This window comes from Scleropages formosus, chromosome 9 (genome assembly GCF_900964775.1).
Source record: "Scleropages formosus chromosome 9, fSclFor1.1, whole genome shotgun sequence".
NCBI classification, from domain to species: Eukaryota; Metazoa; Chordata; class Actinopteri; order Osteoglossiformes; family Osteoglossidae; genus Scleropages; species Scleropages formosus.
Window position 1 is genome coordinate 19,389,893 of NC_041814.1, and position 15,089 is coordinate 19,404,981.

General features: G+C 45.1%; 2 protein-coding genes across 14 annotated transcripts in view; both read right to left on the reverse strand.

Annotated features, from left to right (window-relative positions):
• Positions 1-7,258, reverse strand: part of LOC108935466 (microtubule-associated protein 4) — a 75,484-nt gene extending 68,226 nt beyond the window's left edge. For all 13 annotated transcript variants that reach the window (XM_018754062.2, XM_029254939.1, XM_029254945.1 and 10 more), the window contains exon 1: positions 7,151-7,258. The gene's annotated coding sequence lies outside the window, so the exon portion shown is untranslated. The remainder of the gene's footprint in view (positions 1-7,150) is intronic.
• Positions 7,259-13,586: 6,328 nt separating this feature from the next.
• kcnh2b (potassium voltage-gated channel, subfamily H (eag-related), member 2b) overlaps positions 13,587-15,089 on the reverse strand; it is a 142,774-nt gene continuing 141,271 nt past the window's right edge. The window contains exon 15 of the mRNA XM_029255017.1: positions 13,587-14,562. Within this exon, the coding sequence (XP_029110850.1) occupies positions 14,350-14,562 (213 nt within the window). The 3' untranslated portion in view covers positions 13,587-14,349. The remainder of the gene's footprint in view (positions 14,563-15,089) is intronic.

Sequence of the window (15,089 nt, forward strand, 5' to 3'; positions counted from 1 at the left end):
CAATGTTTGATCACCTTCACAGGACACACACCTAATTAATCTCAACAGGGCAACAGCAATTTCAGAATATGCCCTCTTCATCACATTTTGTGATAGGACTAACGTGTCAGTAGCCCACGTGTCGCACAAAGGAGCGGAAGAAAAAACCCATATGTGCAAAGATGAGGAGAGGAAATGGCCAGTACGTATGGCAGCGCTGAGGCTGCAGAATGACAGATACACTCAAAGACAGTCATTCCGAATTTGCCCCCCTACACCAGCCCATTAGCTGCCCCAACCAAGGCTCTTGCAGTACTTGACAAAGCTGGAAAACAACACCCACCAACTTGACTTGGCCTTAAGGAAGAGACATAAAACCTGCAGTTTGGTGGTTAAAGATCAGAAGACTATATAATGAGCGTAAGTAATATACCCTGACTGCATAAACTGAGAAAAACAGTTTCAGAAAACTGTCAGCAATAACTGCAAATACAAAAGCTAATAAGCATTGTTTTACATCTTCCTTTATACATTTTCTCCTTTCTCAGTCTGACTAGAGGCCATGCTCAGTGAGACTGAGTGTGAAGAGCTGCTAAAATCAGTTTGTACAATTCACAATTCTTCTTGAATGTGTTCCTACAGCTGTGGCACACGCAGACACACCACCCTCACCTTTATTAAACTGCAGGTTCAGAGTTCCTCATGCCATTTGTGGGTCAGTGCCAGAAACCGTACGCCAACATTTCATAGTGTTCCTCTACATCAAAGAGAACGCACAGTACCAAACAAATGTGCAAAATACAGTAAATAAACAGAAAATGTGAGACATTCTAGTAGGAGAATCATAAATGGGAAAATAAGCAAAACATTTAATTTGTCTGCTGGCAGACAAATGGTTACAATTTACAGTTATATGACAGCTCTCAAAAAAATATTCCATAGAGAAGTACTATATGATCCATGGGATTCTGGCTGGTTATGCATCTCCTAAGCTGAAAGCTCCTATGTCCTTCTTGTTACGGTACCTGTACTTACTTCTCTTGCTCCTTCTACTTGCTGATAAGATTTTATCCCTCACTATTTCTGCTCTTCCACCCCCCGAAATCCCAGTCCCTGCCACAGCAAAACAACATGCTGCCCAGCTGATGCATAATTCTGCAGAGGCTCTGGCTGACATTAAAACCCTAAGACCCAGCTGGCCTGGAGGGTAATTACAACCATTGCCCACTCCTCCCACTGCCAAGGAAACTCTAGGGACTCCAGCATCCTCAGAGTATCTGTCCACCTCAAGCTCACTATCACAGATGTGCTCCATCTTCTTCCTGTTTGCCACACCCCAAAAACAGGCATTGATCTATTGATCTGAGGCTTAGCTGTGGGTATAACAATAGAGCTTGACCAATATGTGATTTTTGGGTACGAATTTTGGAGTCTCATCTATCTAGTGCCAACATAAAAACAATATTATTTAAAGAAATACTAAAACTATTACAAGTTTGTTACATTTCAATATTTTAAAATGATTAAGACTTTTTCTATAAACAATAATTTAAAGGAATTTCAAAAAAGGAAGATTTACTTTATACATAACCAATAAAGACAAAATGTAGCATTAAAAAGAGCTGTCACACTGCAAACATCCAATATTCACAATTATTCAACAGGAATGGTTCTCTACACCTAGACTTCCAGAGTTGCAGGATTTGTCAAAAAAAGGAAAAAGTAAACACTAGAGCACCCTGCTTCCAATGTGAGTGAAATCCAGTAAGACAACTCTTCTAAAAAACCTTTTTTTGTGCTCTCAGCCTCTTTCGCCATCACCTACTTGTCTATCTAGATAGACAAGCACCACAGAGCAGCCACTGGTATCTGCAGAATAAAGCACGTCTGCACACCTACAGATAGGCAACGAGTCAAACCATCAGCAGAGATAAAGAATAAATGTGATCCTGCAACTAAACAAAGGCACTTGACAGATTACAGTCATCTGGGAATAATTACAGCATCATAAGCAGAACAAACCCAACAAAACACTAAAATGTGATAAAAAGAACCTCAGTCACAACGCACATGAAAAAGGCTTGTTCAGAGATGGGTAAAAGTAACCAGTGCAGTGAAACTGCAGCACAGGGGACAGGTGAAGTATGGAATGCATCTTTGCCCCTTGTAAAAGCACGCGCACACACACACACACACACACACACACAATCAATACACCACACCACACAAACAGTTCAAAGGGGGTCCAGCATGCCTCTAACCTACTGAGCCACTTGTATAAACAAAATCCTGGTATCAATGTGCACTATTCAGTCCTCTGGTATTTCAATAAAAAACCAACCTTTGGCAGAAATTATTGGCTTTATTAGAAAACTTTTAATGAGGAACAGGGCTGTACTATCACAGTGATGCAGTACTTGATTAAAAAAAAAAAAAAAAATCCTTTTTTTATGTCTCAGGACTCCCTAGTGGAATCTGACAATGCAGTTCTTATTCCAAGTAGACTTACATACTTTTATCTAAATAAATATGGAAGCGATAGGATATTATCCAAGTGATAAAAAGGGGCACGTTCAAGCAACATGCACATGTTAGAAACACTCTCAAAATGAGAACCATGACCACACTATCCTGATCACAGGTACAAGATTCAATCACTCAAACTGGAAAACGAGTATGTTAGTTGGCCACTGCACTTCTGCCAATGGCAAGGAGGATGACTCATCTGGATTTTAATCAGAGAAATAGACACTCAGAACTCCCATAAACTATGTAGATGATATGGATGCCTTGTCCACGTATTGGGCTTTTTATATTCAGATTCATCTGTTAGCAAAATGTTAATGACAGTACATGCGTACTCTCTATCTCCTCCTAGACCGAAAACGTATACGCAACCACAAAACACGACATTGAGGGAAGCAGAAAACCTCCAAGTTCGGACATGTTTTTCCGAAGGTGCTGGCCACAAAGACAGTAAAAATTTACTCACCCTTTACACGAAAGCTCAGCAAACGGGGAGCTAAGATACAGGCTGTGATGGCCTTGCTGTGCTGCCAATGCCATGCCTTGCCCCCAGCACATAAGCATCACACTCCTGCTGAGACTAGTGCTCCTCTCCAGGGCTGGCTGGCTGGCTGGCTGGCTGCATAAATGCACCACTCAAGTAGCAACACAGTCAAAGGTGCCTTCTGTCTTTCGCTGTACACACAAAGCCACAGAACCAGCTGAAACACACCGACTGACATCTACAGGGAGCCCAGGAAGGAAGACAGAATCCCTAGATTTACACAACCAAAGTTATACGTCACTTTTAACTCAAGCTCACTTTAAAGTGATGACACAACAAAAGCGGATGAAACCTGGGCTAATTATAGGTTCCTCCGTAGCCAAGGTTGTATTTACCATACAGATAAACCTCAATTGTGTAAGCCTCACCTATGTCAATCATGGAGTTAGAAAACTTATGTCTACAAGCTACCGAATAAAACTAGTGAAAGTGACTGACAATTCTGCTGTTTACGGCAAAACATTATATAACTGAATCAATGTGAGCAGCACTGTGCGTGTCTCACAGTACCTGGGCTGTGCATTTCAAGGTGGGTCTGACTCCAGCTCAGTCTCTATGGAGTGTGTATGTTCTCCCTGTTTTTGCACGGGTTTACTCTTTGGTGCTCCAGCTTCCTCCCATAGTGCAAAGGCATATATTTCAGCACAATGGAGAATATAAACTGCCTATAGTTTGAGTACATCACTGAAAGTGTTATAGTTCTGCTGTAAAGATGGGTGAATGATTGTGGGCAGTTTGATGTACTGTATCTGGCATTGTAAGTCGCCTCGGACAAAGGTATCCAATAAATTCTAGCGCCATTTTTAACTGCGTAATCACAAATGGCCTAAACCACAAAAAAAAGTGTCCATTAAATGAATAAATTCAAATGTAGCGTGACATACTACATCACCTTGCACTGCACCTTGGACTCTAAGCGTTTCTATAAAGGGATTCGAGTGGATAGGAATTCCTGTGAAATATTCATAAGGATGAAAGCTCAGGTTGCTAAAACAGCGCTGGAATTAATCGATCACTGCAGACTGCGAGGCAGTGAGCAGCTCCAGTTGTGCACACATGGCAGGGCAGCTCAGCAGTGAGTCAGCAGTCTGCTGCCACACACAAGAGACCCCTAGGGGAGGGTACTGCCTCTTGCTGGGTGGGCAGAATGCTAGCATTGACCCTGGTGCCCAAGACATGGATGTGCCCAGCATGCTGCCCTGATGCTGTCACGCCACAGTGAGCTCAGACTTCACACTGTGTGCCACACTGCACAACAGTGAGGAAGACAATTCTGAACGACATGCTGTTTTCAGAAGGTCACACAAAATCTATTTTTTTTTTTTTTTTTTTAAAAAGTATTTGTCAACACATCAACATGATTAGAATTATTTGGTGTTTTCCATTCTCAAAATACTAGCAGCATAACTGAACATTTGTCTATAAAACAACAAACAAATACATGGCTCACTTGCTATAAATCAGGGAGCCAGCTACTTTCACACCAAGTGACAGGCGGTATTCCAGATGTCACACCCTCAAGGTGGCACCGCTCAAACCAGATGAGCAAGCAGAGGGGGGGGGGGGGAGAAAAAAAAAAAAGGACGTTCAATGATTAGGGGCATGTCAAGACAAAAAAAAAAAAAAAAAAAAAAAGAGAGTTCAAGTTTGCTAAAGATGACTGCCAAGTAAACCAAAAAGATGCCCTGTATTGTCACTACAGATTACATTTATTTAGTAGACACTTTTCTCCAAAGTGACTTCCAATGAACTCTATGTTGTGTCATCAGCCCACACACCTTATTCACCGCAGTGACTTACACTGCTAGATACACTACTTACAATGGGTCAGTCATCCATACACCAGTGGAACACACTCTCTCTCTGTCACTCTCACACTATGGGGAAACGTGACCAGCATGTCTTTGGACTGTGGGAGGAAACCAGAGCACCCAAAGGAAACCCATACAGACACGGGAAGAACATTTAAACTCCACACAAACTGAGGAGGGATCAAACCCACGTCCTCTCGCACCACCCAGGTGCTCTGAGACAGCAGCACTACTTGCTGTGCCACCGAGCCACCCATTAGACTCGAAGGACAACACATTTGATCGTGATGCACGGAATCCTTGCCATGTTACAGTGGACATGAGAAAACAGGAGAACTGAAACACAGATGAGACATTTCTTAATCTGCCTTCACCTAACCTGCCTTATGCTTCATCGCTCATCTCTTGACGAATATGGATTCACAACCTTACAGCTCAAAATGCATAAATGTTTTCCCTGTTTAAGGGGGGGGTGGGAGAGAGGACAGCACAGTATTTGTTTGCTCGCTCCTGTAAAAAGTGAACAAGCGAGCTGAGGAATCCTCCACTTCGGAGACCTCTCGTTCCAGCATTCCAGCCCAAAGTCTCCCGAATGCGGAATCAGCGCATTCCTTTATGAACAACGGTCTGTGGCTCTGCGGCTGTGCCTGGGAACTTGTTTACACCAACTATTTCGTTCACACCTACACTGCCCCGGGAACATGCAAATGCCTGCTTGCCAACGGTTACGATATCCGGCAAAGCGAACATCTAGGCCGCAGGAGTCCCAACTTCTCACTTTGTCTAAACGTTAATCCAAACTGATGCCCAGTTTGACCTGTTTTTACAGCTCGATATTTAGGACAATGGATTTGAAGACAACGCAGGCTCATCCAATCAGCAGCACCACACACACCAACACACACACCTCTCACACACCCGCCTAGTGTGGAATGGTGACACACAGGGCCGTTACTTGAATAACATTTGTTACGGATGGCAGACAGGCCATGGATGGTGTAGGTACTGAGCTTTAATCCCTCGCCCGGTTTCGGTTCAATATATCATCATGTGTGCGCCGAACATGTACTTCGAGACCAGCAGCGTCACATTCTCCTCAAATCCATTCCCTAGGCGGTCACCTTCCCTGGCTCATGAGTCATGACTGTCCTGGCGGTTCGTTCGCAGGAGGGCCAGGAGGAAACAGCCTGGGCCCGGCCGGCGGAGCACCGGGATCCCGGCTGGACCGCTCACACTGGCACTGCGCGGTCGGGACACACACACACAGCCGGGCAACGAGCGCGCACGACTCCCGCTTCTAATTCCTTACTTCGCTAATCTTAGGAGGATTGAGCTGTAATCCTGTTCGGATCCGCACAGCGAGAGAGAGAGAGAGAGAGAGAGAGAGAGACGGGAGTGGTCCCAGGCATTTTTAATCCGCTCCCGCCCGGCTCATCCTGCCCTCGCGCATCAGCACCGTGCACGCGGATATCGCGATGAAGTCCGCGAGCCCTCCTCCTCCTCAGCCGCGTTCCGCGGAGCGCGAGCCGGCCGCGCGCCGACAGTTCCGTCGTCGACCGACGTGAAAGTTAGTGCATCGGAGGGAAAGCGAGCAGAACCGCAGTCTACGCTCCGCCGCACAGCACAGCAATTTTACAGAGTGCAACCAAACACACCAGGACCGCACACGAACTCCGGGGTTTCCTAAGTTATTTTTTTATACTGTATAAACTAAGACGTATCAAACATTTAGACAGACTGACTGGTTATGCAAAGTCATGACAAACTCTGTTGTGTTGTTTGTAACTGCGCAGGAAGAGAAGGGACACCGCCGCGCCGGTGCAACTCGGAAAAACTCTAATAATGCCCGGAGGATTACCACACTTATAAAAATGCGTTCTAGGCGTAGAAAAGAGTTAAAAAGTGAAGTTTCGGGGAGAACCCTCATGTCTGACATCTGCCTGCGTGCTCTTCTTGAAGCGCAGAACATGAAATCCCTGTCCGCCACTCCACTGCTGCGCTCTCACATTCCAAAACCCGCAGGGCGGAGGGCGCCTCTCCCAGCGCAGCCGGACGGACGGATAAACAGGGGCTGCAGCGAGAAGTGGCACTTAGCCGCTGCTCGGGCGCCTAGTCATCCGTCCTACTGCGGATCATCCTGGGGTGCCCGGGCCGAGGGCGGGTCTTCCCCCTCAACTTCACATCTGAGGCGTCTGCACATCCACAGCCGCGTTAAAAACCAACCCGTAGTTCCCAGTGTCGTTTCGAGCCCAGTTTAGAACTCAATCCGAGTTGAAAAAGACACACTCACCGTTTACGGGTCTCTTCTGACACTTTGGCGGCAGTGGCTGAGTGACGGCTCCCCTGCACTTGGCGCTCCCTCCGCTACTGCGCTTCTGCCTAACCGCAGAGCAACATCGGCGGCCCCTCCTTCCAGGTTCCCTCAACGAGCGCAATTCAGCCTATCGTAATTCAAATCTGCTAACAGACAGCTACTCTGCCAAATCACGATAGAGCACAGGGAGTCTGGAAAGGTGTGAGATCCAATCCGAGCTCTGCATTTCGCTAGGAAGAACCGCCCATTTGGTCTGCCTCGCGGTCCTGCCGCCTCCACTACTACTAATAGACTTTTGATGGGCGTGCGGCGCGCACAAATGAGCAGGTTTGATTCCTTTTACGGGGCCGCGCGTGTCCAATGCGAGCGCGCAGCACCGCGGCAAACGGCCACCGGCGGCTCCATTTTAGCGACAAATGACACACGAGTGCGACCAAAGCGCCACAATGGCGCCACTATAAGGTGGAAACGTGCTTCAGGACATTTATTTCGCTTTAGATTGTTAACAGAAACTCCCTTACAACAGGCAAGGGGGCAGAATTTGACCGAGCAGGAAAAGTTTGTGTCAGTTTGCCCAAAATAATCACCACAGAAAAAAAATGAGATGGACTGAAAAACATACATACTGTGTTATATAAATGTTTAAAGACACTCTTGGTTTCATCTAGTCTACGGAGACCTCTCGTACTAATTTATGGTACTGCAGTACAGTTTGTACAGTACTTTTACCTCAGGATGTCCGGCCACCAGCACTTCATTAGCACTAAGATTAATAGAAGATTTAGGCCCGGAGCTGCATTTACTGACTCCAGGGTAAAGTACGTAAGGACACCATTCGGACGCACTGCACTTGCTTTCCTTGGAACCAATAGGTGTTATTGAAAATACGTTAATCAAAGCGATATGAAAATATAGTCATTGCCAATATATCATCTGCCTGTAATGGCGTCTTCAAAAATCCTGCTGAGTTTTACCGCAGCGTAAAAAAGCCTTCACCGGAAAACAAAATTACATTTGATGTTCGCTAAAATTCACTTTTTTTGGAACATACGCCAGCGAAAGACTGTTCGGAAGGACAGGATTTTGCTCAGCATTGGCGTCGCAAGAAGAGACGTTGCTGTAGGTTCGCGGGGGTATCTGAGCGTGAGCGGAAGAACGAAAAAGTGTTTCCAGTAAACACCTCTCTGATATTGACCTCCACGGCGAAGAATGGCGGCGAGTTAACTTTCCCCACATTCTTCGGGAGTGTTTCACTCCCGGCTGTGAACGGAGGCCTGCTGGAAACCGGCCTCACCAACCCGGCTACTTTTTAACCAGCAGCGCGCTCTTTTTTTTGGTCGTTCCTGAGATAAGGAGCACTGCAAACACGCTCTGTCTGCATCGTCACACACCGGGTCTCAGCTCTGATATAGACCCTTTTCGATATCGTCGTGGCATTTAGTCTGTAGGAATAATAAGCAAGGCAAACGAGTACATGGAAATAAGTTAGTGGACATGTAAGAAACACGCAGAAGGTTGTACATCTCTAATGAATCCGGTCTAATTGTTATGCTACCTTCTGGAGCTGCTACAGTTTTGTATCATTTCACAAGTAAAAAACCTTTCAAATCCCTGCCACTCAGCTCTTTTTTTTGGGGGGGGGGATTAATTCGAATTTGGTATATCCTCACATGAGATCAGTGTCAAAGTCATATCAGAGACCCAGATTCCCTGTGGACGACACAGCAAACACACCAGAGGGCTCTGGGAATGACCAACGACCCAAAGATGTTTTGCTGAACCATATTTTGTTAAGTAAGGGGGGGGTGCGGTGGGTCCTGCTCTTCGGTGGGTCTGGGGTTCGAGTCCCGCTTGGGGTGCCTTGCGATGGACTGGCGTCCCGTCCTGGGTGTGTCCCCTCCCCCACCGGCCTTACGCCCTTCCCCGCAACCCCGTATGGGACAAGCGCTTCAGAAAATGTGTGTGTGTCTCGTTAAGTACGAAGACTATTAACTATGGTGCGCTTTGATAGCTGGCAATATAAGAGGAAAGATTTGAAAAACGAATGTGAGGGTCTATAACCTTTAAAATGATTTTTAATGTTTTTGAAACTTAACCAGTGTGTTAAACCAACAGATTACTGTACTGCACGCACCTCTTGTACAATTTTAATGCTATTCTGTTTTTATACTAAGTGATATGGAAACATTTTACATTTTCAAATGACATAATCTGTACATTAAAAATACACATTTAGTAAAATCCTAGGAATGTAGCAATTTAAACTACTTATTGAAACTACATGAAGTGTGGACACGTTGCTGAGTCCCTTTATAATTCAGGACTTTATCGCCATCAAGTGGTCAAAATTGAAAATTGCATCTTGTTCCTCACAATAATCACAATAGTGCAAGAAAACTCTTTCATAGTGTTTCAGCTTGAAAAATTTGCTCAGTAAAAGAAAACTTCAAGACCAAGAATAAATATATTAATTTTGCAAAATGTATATTTACATTTTTGTTTTTATTATGTGCTTCTGCCACATTTCTATAATGTCCTTTAAGGGTGTGTTATGAACTGTACATATTTCTCAGGGAAAAAAATCCCTATACTGAAGGTGTCAAATATGCTTTTATCAAATGAAAGGTTTTGAAAACTCTGAGCGATAAGGGCATTGGGTGTCTTCCTAGACGTGCTAGAAATGTGAGTCTGCGTACGCACAAGCGGCACAGAGCGGTGCCATGGGGCGTACGGCGTTCCTTCCGTCACTCTTACTAACAAACGGACTTTGTAGAAAAACGCATAACAATGTATCTACTCTTACTCACCCTCGATGACAAACACCTTAGGAGAAGAGAAATTTCTATGTGAAATATGAGCCTCGACTAGGTCGAGCACCATGCTAGGCATCAACCCCCTCCCTGTGCTGGGCCTGTGCATCTCACTGTGTCTCATAGACCTTTGTAGACTCAAATGCATCTCTAAGAAATCTCACAAGTTTTTATGAAAGTGTAAAACCACCATAATAATGAGATGTACAGAAACCCAAACCCTACAATTTGAAACCTCATCCTACTTGTTGCCTCCCATATGCAACGTGAGCTTTGGCTGAGTTTGAATAAATAACTTTTTTTTTTCTAATTAAATGTTTAGTGCTTCTTTTCATGCATTTGAATTCTCCTGAAAGGAAATATTAGGAATGGCAGTGGGGTTTCATTCTCCACTAATTTATTACAAATGATACTTTACCTCGACAGAGAGGTTTACGAGTTTTGCAGCTAATCGCGGTAATTACATTTACAAGAATTGCCTCCTTAGGCAGTGTTCTCACATTGTGAACTTGGTCTTCTATTAGATTTCCTTGTTTAAAAGATTATGGTAGGAATTTTTGCGAGTGGGAAAAAAAAAAAGATACAGGTGAGCCTTTATGTGGCTCAGAAACACATTTTTTTTCTCATTTAAATTAAAGGTAATAAAGGGTTAGTTTTAGAATTCACGCATTTAAATTAAAGCCAATAAGGATATTCATTTATGAAATTGCATCTAACCTGTGGACTTCCATGAAAAAAAAATTGTGCTTCTTACGAGAGGGAAGCCTGCGCACGCCTCTTATCTTATTGTCGAATGAACATACATTTTTCATCTTTTTTTCCTTATGAAGGCAGGCATGAACCCCCTGTCCAATGTACAGTGACTCTGGTAGGATTTACTCTTGACAGACATTTTCCAAAACATTTCTTCTGTTGACTTTCCCTTTAATTGTAATGGTTAGCTCAATGAAGAACATGGAAAAATGTACATTTTATTATATGTTTTCAAACGTTTATTGAAAGAAATATCGGACATTTCTATAAAGTCAGCTATTTGTGGTACTATCACACAATCATGACTCAGAGCTTATTTCTTCTAATTCACTAAAGTTCTTGATATAAAATGGGGTGACAGAGGTCAGTGCACCTCGAGACGCTGAGGTCCTCGCCGTGTCTCTGGTTTCCCCGTCAGCGAGCAGCACGGCCCCCCTCGCCATCCAGCTGTGCACACCTCCCTTTCTTCGCTCTGACACGGCAGGGCGGTGCGTCACTCTGGATGAAAAACACTTTCCTGTGGCAATCGGCCATCCTCCGTGGGTGGAACTCTCTCTGCTGGGATATTTCCAGTGCAGCATGCAAGCGACAGTGTGCACAATGCTCGTTGTTGTCGTCATCACTATTTTCATAATATTCATCGTTACCAGTATCATAACTAACAAGATTATTAAAACTGAAGACATTTTTACAGTATCTTCTGCATTCTGGAGCATGCCACAGATATGACAGTTTTCTGCATAGTACTGGCATTAAGCATCAAGTTCCATTCCTTTACAAGATTCTTTTATGTACAGGGACGAAAAATCCCAAAATATAGTGTAGCCCGGTGCAGAGTGTAAAACAAAAAAAAAAGAAAACAAATCAGAGTATCTACAAATAAGTACATCAGTAACAAAAACCCATCCATCTAAACATGTCTTGAGATGTCCACATTCAAATGGCCACAATATGTGGAAATGCATTGGCCTGTTGGGGTTGGTGTGTCACACTGTGAGAACCACAGCACAGACAGTAGCACTAAAGGACACAAGCTACATTTTCTGCACTGGGGTAATGGTGCTGCACCGCACTTTTCATCAAACCAAAATAAACATGTCACTGGATGCAGGAGGAAGAGCTGCTGCTGCAGAGCACGTCCGAGCAAATGATGGAGCGCACGAGCGGAGCGGAGACCGGCCGTGGTAACAGCAGTGCGGAGCGCGGGGTAACGTGCCTGGATCAAGGACAGGTTGAAATGAACTTAGACGGGGGATCTGCGCCACACCAAAGCCCAAAGTGCAGAGAATTCGTCCCATGGTGCGCTGTCTCTTGTTTCCATCATCATTTCCACTCTGGAAATACACTTACAGAAGACTAGCAGCGAAAAGCGCGAGTCCACGTGCCGTGGACGACCGCGGCAGCATTTGTGTCGGATGGAAGAGGACAGAAGAGGGAGAGCGAAGCAGGCCGCATTAAAGCATAATCTGAACTTTCGTTTCATCTGGTACACTACGTAAAAAGGTACATGATGATTCCCAAGCGCGTGGTCCACTGTGCAGCACTTCATCACCAGAAGCAGTTAAAGGTCCTCCGTGATTTTTCAGTTAACGCGAAAATCGGCCTTTCCGAAGTACTAAATAAACTCCTCTGCCGGTCCACAGGACTTTTCATTTATGGTCTATTTGCTGCTCATTAGAGTATCGGGCTTAAAGGATGAAGATGAAGATGGTAGCGACTTTGGATGTGGACTGTCAACATTCGGAGAACGTCTTCAAGACAAACTGCATTAATAATTTATATTTTCACTCAGACAGCATCTGAATTCAGACTCACATTGTCATGGTCACAGTAAATAATAATAATATTGTTTAAAACGTGATTTGGAATTTGACTGCAATATGAAGCGGCCACGCAATTCCTCAGTCTGTGAGATTTAACAGTTTTCATACGTCACGAATGGAAACAACGCGTAAATAAATGCAGTAAAGTTCGACAACCCCGATATGTATCACACACTTTACATTGCAGTCAGACACCCAAAACAAGCAGCGGAGAACTGGTGCGCTGTCCTTCTGAGCCACCTTCGTCCAGAATGGATTACCGTGATTCAGCTTCTTCTAGCTTATTACACGAGTTCGTCCCAGGATGGGCACACGGCGAACGCTCGGTCCGAAACACGTGCAACTTAAACCCAAGATGGGGTGGAAAATGGGAACTGATCACGTTAAAATTACTGTGCTTTTTTTTTTTTTTTAAAAAAAGAGATTTTTCTAGAGACGAAACGAGATATAAGACATGCGAAGATACGTAAATAACTTAGCAATAAATACCTCTTTGCAGTGCAGTGCACCATAACACGACGCAGCAAAATTTTTAAAGTTCTTAGTTATGACGATTTTTGCGTTGATTACGATTAGTTAAAGTTTACTGGTTACAAAAATACCACTAGTTCTTCTAGAGTGTCAGTTTTCGTTTGGTACTTGAGAGCCATTGGAAGGTTATAGAAGGCACCAGAATATTCTAGAAAGTACCAGATCCTAAAAGGTACTGGAATATTCAGTGCTTGGAACCTGGTGCTAAAATTCACCAAAATCAGCTAATTTCAAGAATGTGGAATATTTTTCTCAAAACTGACATACAGTACAAACCAACGCCCAAAGTGTGCTTAATCTAACAAAACTGCATGGAAAATGCAAAAAAAAAAATAAATAAAAATCTACATAATACAATTTCTGTTACATTGTGTAATTAATCTCAGTAAAATGTTCCTCCTGTTGACTAAGATGGACAGTGGGGTCCCTCTAACTGCTCCGTGACAGCTGCTTCCTCACACACACACACACACACACAGAGTCCCTAGGAGTTTGACCTTAGGACTCAATTATGTCTTCCAAGAAATGAAAGCAGAAATGTAGAACATGGAAAAGCTGACAGCGTGTAGCTGTATGAACTCCTCCCCCACATGCCACACTGCTGTAGTGGCAAGGCCACCGAGCCCCATCATGACCCCCAGACCAGTCCCAAGGTACCTGGTGACACTGAAACCAATGCGCTCTTTGAATAATGTACTGTTTGCATATTGTTCTAGGACTTCTCTCTTTACGATGTGTACAAGGTCTACGTTACGAATGTGATATGTTCGTCAGTAGTTCATGGCTTTGACCCCGCCTCCTTGACCACCCTCTCCTCGCAGCATCAAAGGAGCGTAGGATGCGAGACGGGGCGTCTTGGGCAGAGCTGAGCGGAACCCGAGTGTTGTTAGGCCAGCTAACAGAGCAGTTCACCAACGAGTCCGGAAGCCTCGCGGACCTCGAAGGCTCCTCACCGCAAGGGGCAGTTGGCTGCCCACTTCCTGTGGAGGAAGTGCGGCGTGGAGCTGAGGACCACAAGTGCTCGGTGGGAGTCTCGCGTGCTCAGCGTTTTTGCCTTGCTGTGGTTTCTAGAATGTTCCTTTCAGCTGTGAAAAACCGGAGCTGAAAGGGGCGTGGCGAGTTGGTCACGACAGGGGCGGCCCCTGAGCGGGGCCGAAGGAGTCGCAGTCCCTCATCGTCTCATTCTGACTCCTCCTTGGCGCCGGCACACGGCAGTAAAGACCCCAGCGAGACGTGCGACTGGGCAAGAGGGTGGCCCCTAGCTGCCGGGGTCCGAGCTGTGCCGCTGGGGCGTCCGTGAGTCCGGGGCCGCGCGCCGCTCCGGCAGCGACAGCCTCCGCTGGGCTTCGAAGTCCGCGGGGCACCGGGGGCCGGCGCGAGGCGGGGAATCCGAGGGCTGCGGCTCCGGCGCGCTCCGCAGGGAGTCGCGCAACCTGGCGGGGAAGTCGCCAAGGTGCCGGGAGCCCGGGGCCTGCGGAGGGAGCAGCGCACGTGAGCCGTGCGGCAGGGCGTCGCCGTACCCGCCCCAGCACCCCGTACAGGGTCTCCTGTACTCATTCGCGTGCAGAGTCCGGGGCCTTCACCGCTTACCAAGCGTCAGTTTATTGTCTCTGAAAGCTCTGTACGCACTACATACTGTTTTGATTTATTTTGATTTTGATTTGATTTTGATTTACTTATTTAAATATACTTATTTACTATTCCTCCAACTGTATATATAATTGTACATATTTTTATCTTGTATTTTTCCACTTGTTTTTTTTTTTTTTAATTTTTTTTTATATTGCAAGGATTTTCAGACTTGTATTCTGCTGCTGTATCAATAATTTCCCTAGTGGGATCTATCTATCTATCTATCTATCTATCTATCTATCTATCTATCTATCTATCTATCTAACATTAAAAAAAATCCCCCCGTCCCTTCCTGTCTTCTGTTTCCTTCAGAGTGACACGCACCCTGCATTTTAACTCGTATTACACATTCACGGAGGACAGGAA